The sequence below is a fragment of the Podarcis filfolensis genome (assembly GCF_964270895.1).
Source record: "Podarcis filfolensis genome assembly, chromosome: 2".
NCBI lineage: Eukaryota > Metazoa > Chordata > Lepidosauria > Squamata > Lacertidae > Podarcis > Podarcis filfolensis.
In genome coordinates this window covers 81,931,859-81,954,716 of record NC_139605.1, presented here as the reverse complement: position 1 = coordinate 81,954,716, position 22,858 = coordinate 81,931,859, and the positions used below count along the sequence as shown (strand labels likewise).

Sequence of the window (22,858 nt, the reverse complement as noted above, 5' to 3'; positions counted from 1 at the left end):
AAGGGAATGGACCTCAAGGCCAGCCCCAGAAATACATTGTCAGGAGCTGGAGTCATGGGTCCAGCAATAAAACAAAGAAACCAAAATAGCCTAGTGATCACAGAAACTCTTCTCAGTAGGTCTTGTCCCAATGAAGCAGTTGTGAGGACTGAGGGTCCTTCCCTTCCCACCTGTGATGGCCTGGGAATCTGATTCAGAGGCTGAACCGGAGGAATCCCAGCCTGCACAGGAGTCCCCGCCTCCAGGGCCGGCTGAGCCGGGGCAGGGCCTTGAATCTGAAGGGCCTGCACCTGTGCCGGATCCTCAGGAGCAGACACCAGATGAATCCACTCTGGCTCCGGGGGTGATTGAGGACCCATTGCCTGCAGGTGCTCCTCTCCCAGCCCTGTCAGGGGAAGGTGAGGCGGCCTCTGGGTCCAGTAACCCTCCAGCCTCTCCTGAGCTGCAGAGGCTCAGGGCAGAGAGGTGGAGGGAAACAAGTTCTATCAGGAGGAGTGCTCGCCTTAAGGCCTAGAGAGGCGAGTCACCTGTGGGCCGGGACCACCCCAGGCCCCAGAAGAGATAAAGGCCAGTCAGCCCAGTCCCAGGTTGCGGGAGCAACGTCGTTGGAAACCTGTTTCTGCCAGCACCCAGACCTGTTTTTCCGGCGTTCCCGACCACGCCCGGCTTCTTGCTTTGGACCCCGCTTTGCCCTTGGTGGACAGTCTCCAGACCCTTGACCCAGGACCGGACTCTGACCACGCCTCACGGTAACCCCCCCCCCGGGACCAGCACACCACCGCTCTCTAAGGCCCCTTCCCCATCAGCCTAAGACTCTGTTGTCTTGTCTCTTGTTGCTCTTCCCTCTTCATTTCTCTGGGAGACCAGGGGGAGGGGAGTTGGTCACAGCAGGAGGGAGAGTTTCCCTAGTTTCTTCAGCAGCCTGCCCCCACTCTGCATCTTGATCCTGCTCAGCTTCTGCCTCTGCTTCTGGGCGGCTCTCTGCTACAGCCTCTTCTTGCTCACTAACCCTGCTACCTTTTCAGTTTCTGACACCTTCTTCCCCCAGTCTGCCTCCTCTTCTTCCTCTGACCTCTCATCATCATCCCACTACCAATCCCTGGCTCTGAGCTTCCTTCCCATGGGGGTTCCTTTGGGAGCTCCCCAGCTGGTGGCACCTCCCACCCCTCCTCAGCATCCAGGCAGTCCATGACACACATGCAGTCTTGGATTCCATCTGACTTTAAACATCATCACACAAAGTCTCTTTGATCCATTGTTCTCTTAATGGCCCATCACTCAGGCTATCCTCTCACATAGGAAACTAGCCTGGTTTAAATAGCTTTGAACCATGCTAATTCCAGGGATTACGTGTCTAGCATACAATTTAGCACCCCAAGCCTTAATTAAATGCTAACACATGTTAGGTATAGAGATTATAGTGGTCTAGCACCCACAAACTCATAACACTATTTTATCTAATTTTGTATTAATTCCTACAAATTCAATTTTCTATATAACTTTTATATCATGCATAATTCTATTTCGTATCATTTGATTCTATTAAGACATGTATATTAATAAATCAAGCGATTACTTTCAGTTACCCAATAATAATAAGAAGAAGAATAAATCACAGACTACTGACCATAAGGTGTACTCCCTGTGCCACTGAATTGCTCCTGAGAGAAACTGAATCTTGATTGGAATCCAATGAATTACTAAAAAGGGTAAAGGGACCCCTGACCATTAGGTCCAGTCGCGGACGACTCTGGGGTTGTGGCACTCATCTCTCTTTACTGGCCAAGGGAGCCAGTGTACAGCTTCTGGGTCATGTGGCCAGCATGACCAAGCCGCTTCTGGCGAACCAGAGCAGCGCACGGAAACGCCGTTTACCTTCCCGCCGGAGCGGTACCTATTTATCTACTTGCATTTTGATGTGCTTTCGAACTGCTAGGTTGGCAGGAGCAGGGACCAAGCAACGGGAGCCACCCCGTTGCAGGGATTTGAACTGCCAACCTTCAGATCAGCAAGCCCTAGGCTCTGTGGTTTAGAACACAGCACCATCCCGTCCCCTAATGAATTACTACCTTTATTATTATTATTATTATTATTATTATTATTATTATTATTAATATACTGCCCTATACCCGGAGGTCTCAGGGCAGTTCACAGAACAAAATCAACATATAAAACAACAAAATATATAATCAAAATAAAGACAACAACCCAATAACCCCCCCCCTCAAAAAAATTACATTTTAAAAGGGCATAGGATGTCCACATTTCCACTTGTCCCATGTCTAGAAAGCATGAGTCTGAGCAGTTTCCCACTTGTCCCCTGCTTTCTAGACATGGGTCCAAGGAGTTTTGCCTTTGCCCCACTGTTTCCCCAAACAGTGGGGATTGGATTGGAGCAAACATCAATCCAGAGAAAACCCAGCTGATGTTTGCTTCAATTCAGCAGTAAGCAGTGGGTTTTCCCGGGGGAAGTGGCTGGGCAAGCGGAAATGTGGGTTTGGCAGGGTGTGCACTGATGTTCATTGAATCACCAGATTAACATGTCCCAGCCTAAGGATGTAGCATCCCTGGATTCTGAGGACCCCAGTGCTGAACAGCCAATCAAAAGTACCCTTGTTCTGCAGTAGGAGGTTACTGGAGAAGGCTGAGCTCCTCCAAGTGAAGCAGCGTCTTGCAGCACAGCACCTAATCAGCCACATATACCCCTGTTGGCGACCAGGTATACAGGAGGTATTCAATTCAGTTTGTATTTAAATGCAAACCAACCTGATTTGCACTTTCCAAAACAATATGTGAACCAAAACACAGGAATACTTTAAAAATTCACACTGCTCTGAATTTTGCAGTGCAGATCTCCGGCCAAGTAATGTGTACAAATATATATATGTACATACACTAGACTAAGGTGTGCATAAAAAATGCATGTGTTGGTGAAAATAACAGGCAATGGTACATTATATTATAGGAAATGGCTTTGCAAAAAATGTATATTAGACTAAATTGCATACAATAATGTGTATATTAGGTGAAATTTGTGCTAAAATGCTGGTGATTTTCATGAGGACTTTAAAAAAGTAAATCACTAACTAATGTGGAAATATGGTGGATTGAATTTAAGATTATAAAAATGAGATACCGAGAAACCAAAACTGATAGATTCGCCCATCCGCTCACCCATTTGACCTTACATAGATCTCCTTCATATAAGGGGGATCTTGATAGGCCCAAGATTGTTCCCAGCATGGAGGAGCAGTGCTTTGGGTGTCTGGGAGGCCTTCTCATTCTTGCCAAATGGCTTTCCAGTGGGAGGGGCAGCATTTGCCCTCATGGCCTGTATCTCATGTGCCTTGAACAGCCAAGGGGCTTTATGTGTCCTCCTTAGGTACTATTTCCATTGAGGCATTTCGTATTTTGCTTCACTAGAGAGGTAACAAATGGCAAAAAGACTATTTTTGTGTGATGGTGCTCTGTTTATGGAATTCCCACTCCAGACTGTATCCACCTGGCACCTTCATTGTTAAGCTTTGATATACATAGCTTTAGGTTTTATCTGTCACCAAATTTGGGTTTTGTTTTAATTAAGGACAGCACTATGCAGCATAACACAATGATTGTGAAAGTGTACAATGTCAATGGATGCTTTTATTATCATACTGTATGTGCTGAAAAGCTGTTCAGTTGTGGGGGGGGGGAGAAGACTATATATTCTGAAAATATTTTTTTTCTTTACGCTTTCACACCTTGTCCTGCTATCCTTTACATTCTTTCTAATTTGGTGAAGGTGAAACTCTCGGGACACATTTTTTCTCAAAAATCCACTGTGTCATGTGAGTCACTGTTGTCAAAGAGGGATTTGGAAGAAAAGAGGTTGCGAAACGAATGCGGGCAGGCTGTTTGCCAAAAATGTATGCGCCTCTCAGATTTCTTAATAAAAGGCATTTTAATTCTTTAGAAAAGTCTGACACAGACTTGAGTCTGATACTTCCTTCGCTTCCTGCCTCTAGACAGAAAAGCATGGATCTGAACAACTTTGAAGCCTCACTTACACATTACACACAAAAGTATGTTCGTGTTCATTCCTTGGTTTGTTTCGTTTAAAGAAAAACAACTTTGGAAGAAGGGAATTCAGAGTGGAGAAGCACCAAGGGTGCTCAAATCTTTTCCTCCTCAGATCACCTCACCAGTGGCTGTTCCTCCTGCAGCCTTCAAAATGTGGGTTCCATTTGGAAACCACATGAATGAAAGCCGCTGGAATTGGAACAGCCAATGGCTGATGAGGAAAGGATAAGCACCCTCTACTGCTTCTCCATGACAAATGACTTAATGATCTGTCTAAGGTTTCTTTAGAGACTTTCCTCTGAGCACATCTAACTTCTTATGAGACAGGTAGTCCTAGGATAGAGGAATCTCTTCAGTCATGGTGCCCAACCTTTGCAAAGGTCTCCCTAGTGGGTTGCACAAAGAAGCCAATTCCCCCGTGGTATAGTCTGAAGGCACATGAGACCACCACTTTGCTAAAGCCTCCAAGCAGGTCTGGATCTGGTCAGTTCCTGGATGCATAACTGCCTGCAAGCGACTTGTATGGTGCCTTAAGCTCTGTGGTAGAAGAAAGATGAGCTACAAAATGGAAGAAAACAAACTATTTCAGTAAATGTGAAGATCTTTTAATTCCTCTAGGTCAGGCATGTCCAACTCTCCAGAGACTGCAATCTACTTCCAGTATAATAAAATTGGCAGTGATCTACCCATTGTCATTGGCAAGAGTTGTTGAGCTTTTTTTGGGAATAGTTGGCAAGAGATGATGAGCTTTTCTTGGGGGGAAGAGCCAAAAGTTGCTAAGCTTGGGGGGGTTTGCATAAAAACACTCACACAAAAGTACACCGTTCTCCCTCCTTTCAAAACTATGCCACCAAGGCAGGGAATACAAGCTTTCACAGCAGTGGCAGCAATGGGACATAGTGCTGGGGACGGGGCGGGGTACAAAAGATCAGGAGCACACAGGCGATCACTTATTGTAATCCCGTGATCAACCTGGAGCACCCCAGCGATCTACCTGCTAATCACGGTCAACCGGTTGAAGAAGTCAGCGCTAGGCCTTTTAGATTTAAATCTGTGGTGTTGGTTTTCATTGTTCTGTTCTTCATATACTTGTTATTTCAAAGTACATTTTATTGATTTTATGGTTTGTATTCTTCTTTCATTAGTAGCTGCTCTGGGATTTTTGATATGGAAGGGCAGGGTGGAAATTTTATTTAAAGCAAAAGAAAAGCAGCATTAGTTTTGGTTAGCCCTGAGGAGATGACACAGCAGGACTCCATCTCTGATATCCTGAATCACGACACCACAACTTCTCTTTTTGCTCTTCTGTTCGTGTCAGCATTCCATTTCCTGGGCTGGAGATAGACAACGTTTTTAAGAGAGTTGGGAGAGGCCTTCCATTTCACTGGTGCACATGCAAATTTAGCTCACATTTTAAAAATAACAGAGCAGTAACATTTGTGCTCAAATTAAACAGAGAGATAGTTCCCCTCCATGCACACACCTTTTTGTGATGGTTCTTTTTGCGGGTTGCCATATTTCAAACAGTGAAAATCCAGAGAGAAAAGTTGTTAAGCTTCTTTGGGCAAAATCACACACAAAAAATGCCATTTTTGAGCTATTTTTATGAAGAAATGGCCCCAGGAAAGTTTGCCATTAAACACTTTTAGGCTCCAGGCAAAAATGTTCCTTTTTAACCAGGCCTTTGGTTGACTTGATTGACATCCTATGCCCTTTTAAAATGTGGCTTTGGGGGAAGTTATTGGGTTATTTTTTATTTTTTTATTATATATCTTGTGGTTTTATATTTTGATTTTGTTCTGTGAACCGGCCTGAGACCTCTGGGTATAGGGCAGTATAATTAATTAATTAATTAATAAAACGGCACTGCCGACATGGGCTGCCATACATCTGGATTTTCTCAGACATTTTTCCCGATTTCTGCTCAGACACTGCTAGAGACAGCTGGATTCTTTATATGTCCGGGAAATTCTGTACTTATGGCAACCCTATTTTTGCCATTGTTTTTAAAGATACTGTTTTTAAAGATGAGGTGAGACCTTTAACACACACAGGGCACTGGAATACCAAAGCAATCTGTATGCTTTGTAATGACAGCAAGGACACTCAGGGACAATCATGTCAGTGACTATGTGTCAGCAGAGAAATTTCCCAGAGCATCAGATTCCATCAGTCTCCAAAGACGGACCAACTCAAGGGTTCCCTACCCTTGCAGAGGGGAGTAGCTATATCCAGCCCAAACCACACCAGGGAATGGTTCATCCGTGAGAACGAACTCACAGTGAATCCACCTATCAATGGAGTATTACCAGTCCACTCTGAGGTGAAGATCAGGGAAAAGGGATCCCTGATTACATGTGTTGAACTGCTGATGTACTGAGACATCCGCATGGAGGTTGTGAAGCCCCATCAAATCCCATCCACTAATGTGGATGGGAAACATTGCGAATAATTCAATGCTGGAATCTTCTGATTGTTCCATCAGTGCAAGCACATCAGATCTGATGTGCAAGATAACACGCTCACACCTGTGATGTGCTGATGAATATGTAAATGATATTGTATAAAAATGGGAGTAAGCATATGATAGTATGTATGGTGTTAGATGTGTGGGTAAGTATATTAGGTGAATGGGGGCAAGTGTGGAAATCTAGGTCACCTCCAGCATCTTTGTGCTGAAGCCTCAGTGACAACTGGAGAGGCCTCCTCAGGGCCCTCACAAAAGATTAAACTCTGTAAAGTGAGGTTTGAGAAAGTTAAAACCCTTGACTCTGAGCTAAGTGAGGAGCTTTTAATGAACAGCATGTACTGGACCACACTAGATATACTAGTCTCAGAGATTATCCCTTCCAAACAACAAACCTAGAAGGTGCTTATGGAAGGCGCAGTTGAGATCCTGATAGCTGAGGTAAAGTTTTCTTGGAGTGGAAAGAAGGAAGCTATGAAGTTAGTTGCACATCAAGGCCTCGCACCCCCTCCTTTGATGAATAAAAACATGTGGACACCAGTATTTTAGGTTAATGGGCAAAAAAGGCCACAACTTTTATTGGTTACAGAATGTGAGTGGTATTGGCTTTAGGCACTGGACCCAAAACGACTATATCTGACTTCTGCCTGCCATGCAGGAAGTCTCACAAGGGTTAACTACCTGTAGGGGGAACCCTGTTGATGTACATCACCTCAGAGCTCCCCCGGGGTCACCGGAAAGGTCATGCCACAGCCCTAGCCACCACCCAGGCTTTGGACAGGAACCATGACCCCAGGATTCCTTTAACGGAACACCCTTAAAGGGGAGGGGCAGGTGATAGCCACAACCTTGCCTCTCATAAACCAAGCTTTTCCAGTGCCTAACCGCCAAATCTTACAAAGTTGTGATGATTTGCTACAAGGTAGGTGAAAACCAAGTGGCTGGTGCCAGTTTGCCAAGTGGAAAAAGTCCTACCAGGCCCCTCAACGGCACCCAACCAAGGTCCAAAGCACAAGAAGGAGCTCCCGGCTGTGCAGCCGCTTAAATGCGACAAGCCACGCACCCAGCCAGCCAGATTGGCCTGCTGCAGACATGACACATGTCGGGACTCCCCTGTGACACGGGGGCCTAGACACTGCTTAGGGCAGGAAGCGCAAGGCCTGTGCGCAACCCCACCCATCCCTGAAGATGAGCAGCTTTGTAAACTCTGATCAAGATGAGCCAAAAATTTTAGGCAATGATGGGAGCAGGAGAGAAGGTCAAAGCTGCAGAGGCAAACCTGGACACAGTATTCCAGCAAAATAAAGCAGTACTCTTACTTCCCTTGATCTGGACACTATACTTCTGTTGATGCAGCCTGGAACAGCATTACCGTAGCTTTTTTTTTTACTGCTGCATCACACTGTTGACTTACGTTGAGCTTGTGGTCTACTAAGACCCCTAGATCCTTTTCACAGGTGTCCCACATCTTATATTTGTGCTGCTGGTTCTTCCTGCCTAAGTGCAGAACCTTACATTTGTCCCTGTTGAAATTCATCTTGTAAGGGACCAGTTCGCCAATCTGTTAAGGTCATCTTGAATCCCAATTTTGTCCTCCCAGTTTGATGTCATCTGCAAATTTGATGAGCATCTCTTCAATTCTTTCATCCAAGTCATTTATAAATGATGACGAGGAACCATTAATGAGCACTTTTTGGATTCATTCAGTCAACCAGCTACAAATCCACCTAAGTTACCTTGTCCAGTCCACATTTTACCAGCTTTTCTGCAAGAATATCATGGGGGATAATTAGGCATGGTATGTTTGAAGAAGAGTGGTTTCCCTTTTTTACGTTTATTAATAAAGGCCTGTACTTTTTTAAACCACAAGGAACTCAGAAATAATTTGGGAAGAACTTGATGAACTGAAAAGCTGGCTATGCAACTTCCTGTTCAGGAAGCCACAGGATGAAATGTGACTCTTGAGTGGCGTTCACATCATACATTTAAAGCATAGTTGGTTGATTGGCACCCGTCTGTCTCGGGGCGCAATGGAAAAGTGTACCTTCAGGGGTGAAGTCAAACCAGTCATGGCTTCCCCCAAAGACTCTGGAGAGCTCTGGTTTGTTAAGACCCCTCTTCCTCTCCTAGGGCTACAGTTCTCACAGTGACTTAACAATCACTGCCTCTTTGCAGGGAACTCCGGGAACTGTAGCTCTGGAAGGCAAATAGAGATTTACTAACAACCCTTAGCACCTTTAACAAACAACTCCCAGAAATCTTTGGGGGAAGAAGCCATGACTGTTTAAAGTGGCATAAAAGTACTTTAAATGTGTGGTGTGAATGTGGCCTAGATTGCTTTCTACTCCTACACTTCATGGAGAACTATGTATTGTTCAGTCACTGTTGTTTTTTATTATCATAAATAAAATTACAATAAATAAAATAAATGTTAATGGACTGCTATTGCTTATCTTAGGTTCTATGTTCTATGTTTCAATATTTATATATGACTAGAAGTATATTTATTAATAAAAAGAGAAAATTAACTCTCACTAATTTTGCTCAGGTGTAACCCAAACACAGCTGATGTTCCCTTATATACCAAGATATTGAATCTGCCACAAACCATTTTAAAAGGAAGAGAAACCAAAGAAAATAGATGAAATGAAACCTGAGAGCAGGAGGAAGATTTGTATTTCAAGTGAGCATCTCACTTTCTTCAGTGTAGACCATGTATGATGACACAGGAGTATCAAGCAGAGGAGAAGATCTCCAGCTGTATGGGTCTTGCCGTCCCCTACCCCAACAACCCGTAAGGAAAACTGGAATTGTAGAAGGTATTTTTTTTGCTAAAATATGGTCAGCAGGGGAGCAAGGGAGGTGCTATGTATTATGAAGTCACTCCTTCCACCCACCCATGCCTTCTGGGATAGAAGTGTCTCAAGCTTAGCAAATGGACAGTTGAAGTTTGCTTTAAAAGATAAGGTGCTGGACTAAAGTTAATTAGATAAACTTGGGATGTGTTTTGGGGTGGGGGGAAGCGACAGCCCACCTTCTGAAGCATGGGTGGAGGGGCGAAGAAGAAATAGGCATGGACTCAGATTCAAGAGCAGGGGGGGAAAGATTTTGGGAAGCAGAGCTCACCTACAACTGGGAAGAGGAGTGTACCAGCTCCCGTTGATATCCGTATTGGTACATTCCCAAAGTTAACTCTGTCCACACCCCCGTCTAGACGAATATGAAGACTTTGACAAAGAGAGCGACTATGACAGCATCTCGGTGCCTCAGGAAATGGAGGAGCCAAAGGCACTGCCTGAACCACCAGGTATGAGAAGGACGGATCCTTGCTTGCTTCAGTGTTGCTGCCCTCTGTTGGCTATTATGCATAAGGGAAGACTGGGATGGCAGCTATGCGTACATTACAGTTGCCACACTGTGGCCTTGTAACGGTGGCCTTGTTAATTATAGCTAACCATAGTTTATAAGCCATGGTTAATAGGGTTGCCATATTTCAAAAAGTGAAAATCTGGACACAAACTTCTTCTTTTTTTTTTTTTTGCAAAATTGCAAATAAAAATAAAAATGACAACACTGCTGACATGGGTTGCCATACATCTGGATTTTACTAGACATTTTGCTGATTTCCGCCAGGACACTGCTTCTGGTTGCAGTATTCCAGATATGTCTGGGAAATTCCGGACGTATGGCAACCCTACTGGTTAACATATTGCAGACAATCACTCAGACCATGGCTTTTTTGTATCCACAGCATAGCTTATATCACCCTTACAATTACCCCAGCTTCTCCACAGTTCCAGCATGCTATCCTGAATGCCTTTGTGGCACTGGCAATGCCTCACCATAGCAGCAGCAGCAGCAGCAGCCTGCTTGCTATTGGTTTCTCTTTTTTCCTGGAGTTGCCATTCTGAGCTGCTTCAAATCTCTCTCCCTCCCTCTTTCTCTCTCTCCACCCAGCCACAACTCAATGCACCTTAACTCAAGCCCAATGGACCTTAACTCCAGCCCAATGGAAAGGCTGTTGGAGAAACTGCCTGGTTCTGCTCCTGGCTCTTGTTGGTCTCCTGATCGGCATCATTCTCCTCGTACAGCGTGAGTGCAAGCAGTAGGGGGGTGTTCATGTCTGTCAAGACACACTGTGGAGCACCCCAGCTTCAAGAGATAAAAGCAATGAGGGACTGGGACTCAAAAGGGAAAGAAGATGTATATGTACACGTATATGGTGTACCGTGGTGCTGCAGCAAGGAAGGAAAGGAAGGGCTGCGTATAAACAAATGAGCTTCATGTCTCTCTGTGGTTTGGCTGTCATCTCCCAAGACTGTCATCTTCGCAAGTTTCAGATCTCAGTAATTACACTGGAAAGTTGGGGGGGTAGGTCAATCCCTTTGGCTGAGCCTTGGTAAGTGCAAGGCCAGTCACAGTACCATTGGAGGGGCTCTGTGCCTCACAGAACCCAGCAGTCCCACTCCCAAGTCAGAGAGTGTGACCAACAGAGGGAAATGGGGAATTCCTGACTGAATCCCCTGTATTCTGTCGCAGGCTGTGGCTATAGAGTGAGCTGCATGGGCAGGGCTGGGCTCTTCACATATATTCTAGCTCCCCACCTTGAATATTTAGCTTTCATTTGAAAAGAAGCATCTAGTATTTTTACTACAGAAGTTATAAGGAAGGCCATGCATGCAACATGCTACTTAAATGTTCAGGAAGAAGTGAACTGGGAAGACGTAAACTGGCCTGTGAATGCAAAGGCACTGGGATAACTGACCCATATTTTTCTCTCTCTAAAATATGAAATTACATTTCATTTTATTGGTATTTAATACAGTGGTACCTCAGGTTACAAACACCTCAGGTGTTTGTAACACTTTGGGTTACAAACTCCGCTAACCTGGAAGTAGTACCTCGGTTTAAGAACTTTGCCCCAGGATGAGAACAGAAATTACGCAGTGGTGGCGGCGTGGCAGCAGAGGGAGGCCCCCTTAGCTAAAGTGGGACCTCAGGTTAAGAACGGTTTCAGGTTAAGAACGGACCTCAGGAATGAATTAAGCTCGTAACCCGAGGTACCACTGTAATGTTAAATAACTTTACACATATTGGCTTTGCATTCCTGTTGTTCTGTAACGATCCCTTCCCTGTATGCTTAGGTTCCTTCCCAATAAAATGTCTGACTGCAGACCTGCCTCTGGAGGAAACAGCAGCAATGGGGTGGGGCTCCAGGGTGGCTCATGCAATGATGCCCATCTCTTGCCCTTCTAGATGCCGCCATCTTCTCTGAGCTTGGGAAGCTGAATACCAGCTGCCCACAGGAAAGCTGTGATGTTTCAATCGTCCCTCTAACAGCTGACAAATTGAAGACCACTTTTCTGAAAGAACTTAAAGCTTTCGAAGAACGTAATTACAAGAGGAGCGAAGCAACTGATAGAAGAGTGGAGGAACAAATATCTAAATTGGATGGAAAAATAAATGCATTGGAAAATAGAGGTATGTGCGAGAGGAACAAGATGTAAGCAACTGATATAGAAAAGCAAAAAGCATCATTGAACAGAATTTATCCACGGAAACCTCTGGTCAAATCTATTTGACAAACTGGGGCTCCGTGCAGGGATAGTAGAGGGGGGAACATCCCAACCTCCATGTTTTAGACCACATTATGACAATTCCTAACCCTGAGATGTGTCTTGCCATCTTAGTGGTTCTAATCCCAGATAGCGATGTATAAAGAGACATCCTATCTTTGTTGCAATCAGAACTGTTCCTGTTCTGCTACAGTTCAGCTTGCACTCCAGTTAATCAATCTTTCCTTTACTGCCACTATTATTATTGATAGTTTCCATATAAAACTTTTCCCTCTTTCAGAAATCTGCAGGAGGACTGACCCTTTATCCTGGCATGAGTTTCTAGGAAGCTGCTACTACTACTCAGAAGACGTAAAACGATGGGAAGATGCCAGAAAATTCTGCATTACTATCAGTTCCCACCTTGTCATTATTAACAGCAAGCATGAGCAGGTCTGAGCAGCACCTTTGGTCGTAAGGCGCATTTGCTCTGTTCATTCATAAAACTGTCTTTTGCTTGGCCCTGTAGTTATACTCTATCCAAACCAGATTTTCCTAAGAATTCAAGCAGCTTCCAGTTCCTAGCTGTTGCTTTCCTCGACCTAGGCAATATATGGGTAGAGAAGAGGATAGGGAAACCTAAGCAAATACATCACCACTCTGGTAATTCATTTTTAATTTTTAAAATCAGCTAACGTATTGTCACACATATATCAGTTCTGAGTGGGCAAGTTTTACAGGTCTTGCGCTTATTCTATTTGTCGCGGTCCAGTCTATGGGTTGAAGTCCTGGCGGAGGACGTCAGGACCGGGGGCAAGATGGTGGGGTGGGAGCAGGAATGAGAGTCACGAAGTCAAGGGTCCGAGGGTCGAGAAGCAAGGAGTCACAAAGTCAAGGGTCTGAGGGTCAGGAAGCAAGAAGCCAAACGCAGCAAAGCAGGAAACAAGTTGCTGTGGCAAAGAGCCAAAGGGAAATGCTGACCTTATATCCCTTCCCGGCTCTTGCAACTAGGTGCAGTGAGTTACCAAGCGGCCTCACCTATGCGGCCGCACCTTGCCTCTCCAGAACAAACTTAGGAAGGCCCCAGTCCTGCGAAGCCCTACTGGTCACAGGGCCTGGCTCCTGCACGCACTCCTGACACTATCTGTTTACTGCATTTATATCCCACCTTCCCTCCAAGTAGCCTAAGGCGACATAGATGTTTCTCTCCCCTACCCACCCACAAATTGATAGCATCATCCTCTGCAGGGAGCAGAAATGGAGGCAAAAGTCCAGCCATTCAGGGTGCCTCCAGATGGTCCCTATTTTGTGGGAGAGATTCAAGTGTACACCAGAAATTTAGGTGTGCACCACTAAGGTTGATTAAAGTCCTTTGTCACCCTAGTGCAACAAATCCACCCTTGTGCAAGAAAAAACAGGCTTTTGTAGTTTTCAAAGAGAATGTGTAGGTCCTACAAACCAGAATAAATGCTGAATAAAGACTAGACATAGCCTAATCTCCATGTAAGCTGTGTGCAAGCAAATCATGATGAATGCTCAGTAAACTGGTCATATGGAGGAGACCCTCGGGCCAACAGTGACAATCCTTAGAACAAACAGGAATATGCAAGTATAGGCAGAGAATCATAGAAATTTAGACTGGAAATGGACCACTAGGATCATCAAGTCCAACCCCCTGCAATACAGGAATCTTTTTGCCCAACGAGGGGCTCGAATCCATGACTGAGTCACAGGATTGGGGTGGCGGAATTCTTGAGCAATCATTCAGGCCAATCTCCTGAATGCATTATTATCACAGCAACATATTGCAGCTAGGCAGACTATGGATTTCATGTGCTACAGCATTTGTGAAGGTGCTACATGTCTTTCTTCCTAGAATTTTGTGGTTACAAAAATAAAGCTCACCTCGGTCTGGATTGGCATAAGTGATGCAGTGAACGAGGGAGCGTGGCAGTGGGTTGATGGATCAGCACCAACAGAAAGGTATGTGGATGATGCCTAGCTCTTCTTTTTGGACCCCTTACAGGGAAATGGCAGGGGGCAGAATGGTGTCAGGAATTCCCAGGAGCCACATAGCCATTCCTCTTTTACCCTGCAGCCCCCTGCGCCCCTGAAAGCTTCTCAAGGGGGTCATGGGGTGGGGGAATAACAATGTGGAATGCAGCTCAGGGGACTGTTGTGGGAAGAGAGGATTGCATAATACTGGCCAGAGCAACATCCCACATTGTTTATTACTTTTCTGGGAGGTAGAAGGATGGAGGGGAAAGAAACTTTCTTTCTGTTACGCTCCTTCCATAGAATCCAATCCCTTGACTTGATCTAGTGGAGCTGCTCAAGCAGCTGAATCAACTATTCTAGCTGCTTTCCTAGATACAGGGCTCATCCAGACTTTTGTGCTGTGTTTCTAGGCACAGGTCCGGGCTATAAAGCTCTGGGTCCAAAAGTCTTGCTTGTTTGTTCTTTGTCCTGGCGCTTTCCCTGGGGAAACCCACATTTTACCACTGAATTGGAGCAAACGGCAAGCAGGTTTTCATTGGTTTGCCCCAATTCAGAGGTAAAACATGGGTTGTCCCAGGGACCAACACCCCCTCCCCCCTGCTCAGACACAGAGCTTTCAAGTATCAAGCTGAAATATGGCACAAAAGGAAGTCTGAATGAGCTGCAGTTTCAGGTTAAGAACGGACCTCCAGAACGAATTAAGTTCTTAGTCCGAGGTACCACTGTACATGGTTATCATTCACTGCCACTTTGAGGCATTACCCCTCCTCCTGTTTTTTCACTCTCCCATGTCATCCCTCCCTTTTTGACCAGCTTTGTATAGTATATTTGTTCTCCAGAGCACAATGAGGTCTGATTTGTGATCAGGCGGTCCCCAACTTTGGTTCCCTACAAATGTAGAAGGCACCCACAGAATTCAGCAAGTCTCTTCTGCAGTGATTTCACAATTCTGTACTAACTGTGCTTCTCTGTTACAGGTTTTGGAGGCAAGGAGAGCCCAACAACAATGATGGTGTGGAAAACTGTGCTGTCCTTTATAAGGAGGGTAATTGGAATGACATTGACTGTAATTTAAAAGTCCACTTTGTCTGTGAGAAGCCAACAGGTTGCATTTGCTAAAAAAAAAATAATGAAGAAGGAGATATTTCTATATGGGATCCTTGACACAAGCTTCAAGGAGTTCACATCTCTTAAAAATAGCTGGATATTCCCTAAATGACCAAAGCTTTGTGGATGTTTGGGACCATCATTAGTGTGGCATGTGTTGTCTAGATGTCTTTGGGCAACAGCCACCTCCAACCATTGTCCAAATACATGGAACTCTTGGCTAACCTATCAAATGAAAATGGTTGCAAGCCCTCAGTTAGGGTGTTCCACAGCAGGGTTGTCTTAACACTACGCAAAGGTATTCCCACCTTGGCTGCAGATGAATTAGGAGTGACTAAAGGCATCCAACTGGGATGAAGCTGATTTAAGAAACAACACATTAGGATGTGTTCGCCATCCCATTTACTGCGGCACTCACTTCATTTCCAGTGCTGGGTTTTAAATCCATTTTAACACGATGTTATCCAACATGCATATGTATCTTGTACTTTGTTACAGTTTGAAGCATTGTTTCCTAAACCAGCTTCACACTGATTGGAGTGCTGTTCTGAGGGTTCGCCCAACTCCCAGAGCCAATATCAGAGGGGCACAAGAGGGAAGGAGGGGAAACCCCATTGCACACATGGAAGTCCTTGCACAGGGCAAGGACAAGACCCTTAGGTGAATCCCTCCTCTGGTAAGAAAGTACAGGAAACATAAGCACTTGGATAATGTTATATGAACACAGATAAATACCGGTAACTTAGCACTGGAAATGCAGTGAGTGCACCATAAACGGGAGTGTGAACACAGGCTTAGTCTGCAGTTATGTCTTTCACAAACAAACTGTTCAGTCTGCTTCATATCATCCCCTCATGAGAAGATAGCTTTCCCTGTTCTACCTATTGTTCTTTTCAGGGTCCTACCTCCTACCTTGCTAGCATATGGGTAAAAGCACCAGGGATAGACTTACTAAATGTATAATAGCAACTGCAGTTCTTGTGGTCACATCCACACCATAGCACTCATTGACCACTCCCCAGAGAATTATGGGAGCTGTAGTTTGTTAAACTTGCTGGAAACGCCTAATTAATCTCTGCACCCTTAACAAACTACAGTTCCCAGGATTCTTTGGGGGAAGCCACGGTGTTAAAGTGGTATTGTATGTAGAATGCTTTATCATTGTTTATAATCCTCAGGACCTTTTCAACAGTACAGTTTCTAAGTGAGTGCTTTCCCACTTTATTCCTGGGCCCTTGGGCTCTAACCTTATCTTCCTGTTTGTACCCCACAAATCCCATCCAATTTGTGTTAATCTGAAAATTTGTGGAATACTTTCCACTCAAAATTCTTATTCCTAAAAACAGCAAACCACCCACAAAGCCTCGCTGAATCACTCCTCCCAATTGATCAATCAAGTAAACACCTACCTGGAGATAGTCCCAGGAGTTTGTTCATGCCCACATTAGAATAGGTCATCCAAAGGACATGTAAGTGGTCCTTTTAATCTAGTGCATAGACATATAAACTGGCAGCGTTATAACCATGTCTGAAGCCGCTGTGATGCTAATCCGAGGTATCAACTCTTTCTTAAAGTCTTTGATGTCCTATATAACCTATATCTAGGAGTGTATCTCACTTCTTTTGAGCATTATGTGAAGGAAGATGAGGACAGGTGACCTCACCTAGGCCCGAAGTCATCCCCCACCAAAGCAGGCTCAAAGCTTCTCAAAGCTTTTCAAAATCATTTTCTCAGCAGCTAAGCATCAGAAACATTCCGCTCTGCTGTAACAAATGTAGAGAACAGTCCATTGTTTCTCAGGCCTTTCTCATGCCTTCTGGCCTTGCTAAAGAACCACATTGCAACTTGCTTTCTGTCCGGGAACCATGCCAGAATAAGAGATTGAAACATATCTGAACACTCTGAAACCCCTTTCCTGGGAAGGGCGCCAAGAGTCCAATAGTCCCAAGACAGCTTTCTGTTCATGCTCAGAGGAACTCATGGGCAGGACTCCTGAGGGAGGAGAAAGGGGGAGGGAACTGGAAAGGGGTATATATGCTTGTGCACATGACTGTGAACTTTGTGCATGCTTTTGTGGACTATCACACTTGCTCCTTCTACCAGTTCATGGATGGTAGAAATAAAAGCCTTTTCTCCGAAGCTATTCCTTGAGTGTCTGTTGACTCCCACTTCCCTTTCCCAGGCGCAATATTTTTCCCACCCGAGGGCAAAGCCTCATAAGGCTACATATGTTCAGAGTTTGGTGTCAAAATTAAAAATCACAATGGGGAAAATATGAGTTTTTTGAGTCTTTTTAGAACTGCTTACAGGGATCACCAACCTATTTGGACTGATGGGTACACAAGACACCCAAGCACACTCAACAACCTATTCTTACAGATTCCTTCAAATCAATTTTCAGCCCTTCAGCCTACTGATTCAATCTATTCATTCAAGTCAAATTTCAGCTGGGGGAGGGGACCCTGTGAGTATCAGGAAATGTCTCAGTAGACACTGAGCGTGCCGGTACTGTGTTGTTAACTCCTAGTGTAGCACTATCTAAGAGTATACAAGCACGGCTCCTGTATACAGAGCTTTTGGCTGAGGGAGATTAAAGAAAAATTAGCATCAAAGACATAAGCCCCTGCTCTAACTTGGGCCTTACTTCATGCATTAGAAAAAAAAATGTTTTGAACATATAAAAATGCAGCCAGCCTGCATGCAAGGCAATGGAGCACAAGGCATCAGTATGCAATGGAGTGATTGACCTGCTGGGAGGAGGTCTCCCCCCCCCCCCCCGTTAAAAGTAAAATGACTTTTGCTGCAAATTGAGAGGCACTGGGGACCCCCCCTCCAAATCCAAACTGGATTCCAATCTCACCTCTGTCCTACAATGTTAACATTGGACTACAGTGCAGAGCTGCTATAGGCTACTGCACTCTTATCAGCAAAATCCTTCAACCTGCATTGGGAATAGAACAGTAAACTACACTTCCAGGATTGTTTACTACTTTCCCAGCCCTACTGCAGTGTGACGACAAAAGTAATAGATGGCATTGCTGAGGTGTTTGCTGAGTTGCACTGAGTTAATTATAATACATGTTAACATGACTACAGTTCCAAAACTACTTTTTGAAATCTAAGGTGTTAAGTTCCACATTTTGCAGCACAACATATTCCCAGCTGAAAATGTTAAAAGCAGAGGCATCCGTTTTGGCTACTCTTCCCACTGCAATGTAGATCGTAATGGCTGTAGAGCTAGAAAAAAATAGACATGTATATATAAGTCTCCAGGTTCTTTTTTATTTGAGATCGCAATTTTACACGGGGGAGGGGCATACTATGTCTGCTACAAAGATTAAAAAAGAAAAAAAAACCTCAGCACCACATGCCTTGAAATTCTAGCTTCAGCCCAATTCCCAATCCACAGTAGAAGTGTAACCACTGCACTGAATTATTCGGTTGTTGCAAACTAGACTTTCGCATAACCCTCAGTTTGCAATAGTCACTTGGAGGGCTACTCTCTCCAAGACACAGCCTGCAATTCCTGCAATATGGCGGTAATGTGCGGCGTTTTCTGCATTGGGATTTGCAATAGCGAGGCGGATGTTGGAAAACCATTTTTTTAAAAAATTCCACACGCTAGCAAGAAATAAGTTTAGAAGAGAAATAAAACCGCCCTCTTTCGTGGTACATCATTCATTCACTGGACAGCATGCTGGTGTCCAGCAACAGCCAAGTTTTAAAAGTGTGGTTTTTCTCCATTTATTTTTCAGGTCAGCTGCCCAGGAGTATTTTAAAATGGCGCCTCACGCGGAACCAGGAAATGGCATCATCAGAGACGATGCTTCTCTCTACCCGTTTCGTAGCTCTGCGACAGCGGCATGCATTTGTTACCGGAAGCCTTTTTTTAAAGGGGGGTTTACTTCCGCTTCCGGAATGGTGGAAAGGCGGGGCGGGAAATAGCAAGAGCAACCTCAGGAGGAGGGTTGGAGGCGGCCAAGATGGGGGCTCATCTGGCTCGGCGGTATTTATGGGACGCGGAGGTGGAGCCGGACCCGGTCAAGATGCCCACCTTCGACCCCCACTTCGGCTTCCCCGAGGAGCGCAAGGAACGCGGTGAGCCGAGCTGAGCTGAGCGGGGAGGGAGGGAAGGAGACGGGGAAGGCGAAGGTCACCCAGCCCTTGGCTCCGCCTTCGCCTGGCGCAGCCCTCAAGCCCAGCCTGGCCCCCCAGGCAGGCCTCGCCACCGCACTGCGAGGTAGGTTCTCTCTCCCGGGGGTGGGTGGGGGTGCGAGGGCCGGCCCAGGAGCCAAGGGGAGGCGACCGCCTCGGGCGGCAGAAGATCCGGAGTGACGCTGGACACAGACACCCTTTCCCGAGCTGGGCTCTCTCTGCTTATCTGCCAGCATCGCCGGAGAGCCACGTTTGAGGCAGTGTTATTTAAAGACAGCTGTTTGTCGCGTTGCCATGGTTTAAATCAGGCATAGGCAAACTCCGGCCCTCCAGATGTTTGGGACTACAATTCCCGTCATCCCTGGCCACTGGTCCTGTTACCTAGGGATGATGGGAATTGTAGTCCCAAACATCTGGAGGGCCGGAGTTTGCCTATGCCTGGTTTAAATCCTTCCTTTTCTCACTCTTGCATGAGAACACTTCCACAGAGACATCCATTACAGGGCATTATGTAAAAATGCTTTGGGATGAAAGGTGTTGCATAACTGTAAAATATAGTAATAATCCGGAGGTGGCTGTGAAGCTCGCCGGATGATCCCGGGCTAGTGCCTACCTCCAGGGTGGTTGCGAGGATGAAAGTGAAGGGGGCATGTTTGCCTCCCGGAATAAAAAATAAAGGTTTGCTTACGAAATAGCTTAGATCCGGTGGGTGTAACTTTGGCCCCTGCTTGTTCAGTGTTAATAGATACTTTTCATTTTGTACAGCCTCCTGAGGATGTGGACGTGAGAAATGTGAGAGGCACCACATGTGTGCTAGATCCCTGATACCCTTCTGGGCCGCTTTGCTGGGATGGGACTGTTCGTTCCTGGAGGGGTGAACCCAGAAGTTGGTGTTGGGGGACCTCAGTCCACGCATTAGCTGCAGGCCTGTGGTGCCCCTCAGGTTCTGTTCTGTCTCCCATGCTATTTAACAATTATATGAAACTGCTAGGAGAGGTTGTCTAGAGTTTCGGGGTTTGGTGTCTGCAGCATGCTGATGACACTCAGCTCTATTTCTCCTTTTCGGCTAAATCCACGGAAGCTTCTTTGGTTCAAAACCACCATCTGTCATTAGTAATGGATTGGATGAAAGTGAACAAATTGAAAGTTAATCCCAACAAGGCAGAGGTGCTCTTGGTCAGTTAGAAGGCAGACCAGGCAATAGGGATTCAGCCTTTGTTGGATGAGGTAACATTTCTCCTGAAGTCACAGCTTTGCCATTTGGACTTCACCTGGGCTCAGCCCTGAGCATGGATGTCCAGGTTTCTGCATTGGCCATAGTGCATTTGTACAGTTAAAGCTAGTGTGCGAGCTGCGCCTGCTCCTTGAGATGTCTGATTTGAGAGTGACTGTGCTGTCTCTACAGAAAGGTCATGCGTTTGTTTAAAATATGCTTAAATAAGGTTTAAGGCACAGCTCTAAGTGCAGGGCAGGAACTCTGAATTCTTTCACTGGTGTTGACTAGCTATGATTACTGTGAGGATGTAGCACTTGGATTTATACTGGAATGGTCTATCAACTTTAATAGCTAATCTAATTTGCAGATCAGGTTTCCAAAGGCCATAAGCCACTACAGAGGTTTCAAACGGGTTGATGACAGTTGATCAGGTTGACCCTGCCTGGATCCTGACCTCACTTCTGTTCATTTTATCCCCTTCCATTTTCCCATGCAGTAATGATAGCAACAGAGCAGCAGATGAATGAAGCTCAGCTTCCTCTTGACATGCGAGACTATTGTGCACACTACTTCCTTAAGTGGGCGAAGTGCAAACGTGACAAATTTCCAAATATCTTTGCGTGCAAACACGAGCGTCATGACTGGGATTACTGTGAGCACCTGGAGTAAGTCAGAGCTATGCCTCCCTTCTTCCTGTCAGTCTTCCAAGTTAGCTTGTTGCTAACACTCCTGTATCACTTTTTCTCTGTCCACCATAAGAATTTAGCAAGACTAACAGGTAGCATATGGGCAGGGAAAGTTATTGTGTCACAACCCCTTTGGTGGTGTGGGTAGGGTGAAATCTTATATACTGATCTGTTAACTATTCTTCCTTAATGCTGAGTGAGCTTTGATTTGGCTTTTTGAGTTCCTTCACTCAAAGCATCTCACCAGTCTTCATACAAGTCTTTCCAGGTTCAAGAGACTTCTAAACTGGCAAATATTTTTGACAGCTTTCCTATCAGGAGAGAATACTAAGTAGAATGTAGGGTATCTCACTGATCCCATATCAGCAGATGACAACTTGGGGAAAGGTGCATTAGGTAGATATCCATATACATGCTACAGATGTCTCTGCAGAATAGAAGAATGTTCAAGTGGGGAGGGAGAAAACTTTTATGAGGGATTCAAGCCAGCTAGTATCTTTTGGCCTGGAAACCACAGAATGCGAGGATGGGTTTTTTTGGGGGGGAGAAGTATCGGTTGCTCTGACCTGCACTTGTGTGCTTTCCTGTAGCTATGTCATGCGCATGAAAGAATTTGAACGGGAGAGGCGCTTGCTGGCTCGGAAGAAGCGCATTGAACAAAAGGCAAAAGCGGCGGCGGCAGCATCAGCATCCTAACTGGCTTTGGTGTGCCTCCTGGCTCCTTCAACAAGAGGCTTGCAGAATCCACTAGGTCTGTTATGTTGAAAACAATAAAGACATTATCCTGTGGTTCTGTCTAAAACAATCACTGTGCAGTTCCTGAGATGAAATGGATAGCAGTTGAACATTTAGAGCTAATGAAGACTTCTTAGCCTTCAAGAAGCCTCTCTTATATCAAAAATCCCCACCCCTGCCCCTCAAGTCTCTTCTGTAGTTGCTATTTTAAAGGAAGGGGTGGTAATGTCCCTTTTGTGGGTTGCTGGAAGTATTAACTAGTATTGTATTAAAGCGCAGAGAGACAGACAGACAGACAAAGACAAAATACCAACCATTACGTGTTTTAGCTGCCAGTCTTGACTATGCACACAGCTGTTTTCACTTGTCACTCTTTTCCTGAATGCAGCTGTGGGGGGTAGGTCTCCACTGCATAAACCTTGGTTCATTTTTGCCTAGTAACGAGGTGTCTTGTTCTACATACAGTCATAAAGAGCTACTGCTCCTCCAATGTGACAGGAGGTAGGCAGGGATCAAAGGGAGCCAGTATCTGTGGGGCAGGGTGTGAATTTACCTACACCTGGGAGGAGCTAGTAGATCCCAGGCCAACCTAGATAAGTCAGACTTTGTGGCACCAATACTATATCAAACTTTCTGTTAGGTCAACCTTCCCCAGTCAGCTGCTGCACTCCAAATGTTTTGAACTACAACTATCCCCAGCCATTTGCCATGCTGTCTGCTGGGAGTTGTAGTCCAGGGCAACTGGAAGACACCAAGTTAGGGTTCAGGCTATATTAGGTTCTGGTTGAAATGTGGATAGAGTTTCCTCTGGCTCAGCTGAAGTGCAGGTGGGAAATCTGTAATCCTCCAAATGTTGCCAGACTCCAGTAATTCCTACCT

At 45.3% G+C, this 22,858-nt stretch overlaps 1 protein-coding gene across 3 annotated transcripts; it reads left to right on the top strand.

Moving 5' to 3' along the window:
- Window positions 1-9,186: 9,186 nt before the first annotated feature.
- LOC310755207 (uncharacterized protein) lies at window positions 9,187-22,033 on the top strand. 3 transcript variants are annotated; one of them, XM_083597615.1, is made up of 10 exons: window positions 9,187-9,345; window positions 9,741-9,833; window positions 10,484-10,618; window positions 11,783-12,007; window positions 12,383-12,534; window positions 13,958-14,064; window positions 15,057-15,124; window positions 18,943-19,427; window positions 21,055-21,223; window positions 21,835-22,033. In XM_083597615.1, the coding sequence occupies exons 1-8, from the start codon at window positions 9,240-9,242 to the stop codon at window positions 19,287-19,289; spliced, it is 1,233 nt and encodes a 410-aa protein (XP_083453741.1). In that variant the 5' UTR covers window positions 9,187-9,239; the 3' UTR covers window positions 19,290-19,427; window positions 21,055-21,223; window positions 21,835-22,033. The 3 variants fall into 3 exon arrangements, with proteins under 3 accessions (XP_083453741.1, XP_083453740.1, XP_083453742.1); XM_083597614.1 differs by having other exon boundaries at window positions 9,225-9,345; window positions 18,943-19,285; XM_083597616.1 differs by lacking the exon at window positions 10,484-10,618 and having other exon boundaries at window positions 9,225-9,345; window positions 18,943-19,285.
- Window positions 22,034-22,858: the final 825 nt, after the last annotated feature.

Coding starts and splice junctions, on each gene's coding strand:
- LOC310755207 (XM_083597614.1), top strand. CDS start 9,240: ATGTATGATGACACAGGAGTATCAAGCAGAGGAGAAGATCTCCAGCTG. Junction 9,834..10,483: donor GGCACTGCCTGAACCACCAG/GTATGAGAAGGA, acceptor CTCTCCACCCAG/CCACAACTCAATGCACCTTA. Junction 14,065..15,056: donor GGATCAGCACCAACAGAAAG/GTATGTGGATGA, acceptor TCTCTGTTACAG/GTTTTGGAGGCAAGGAGAGC.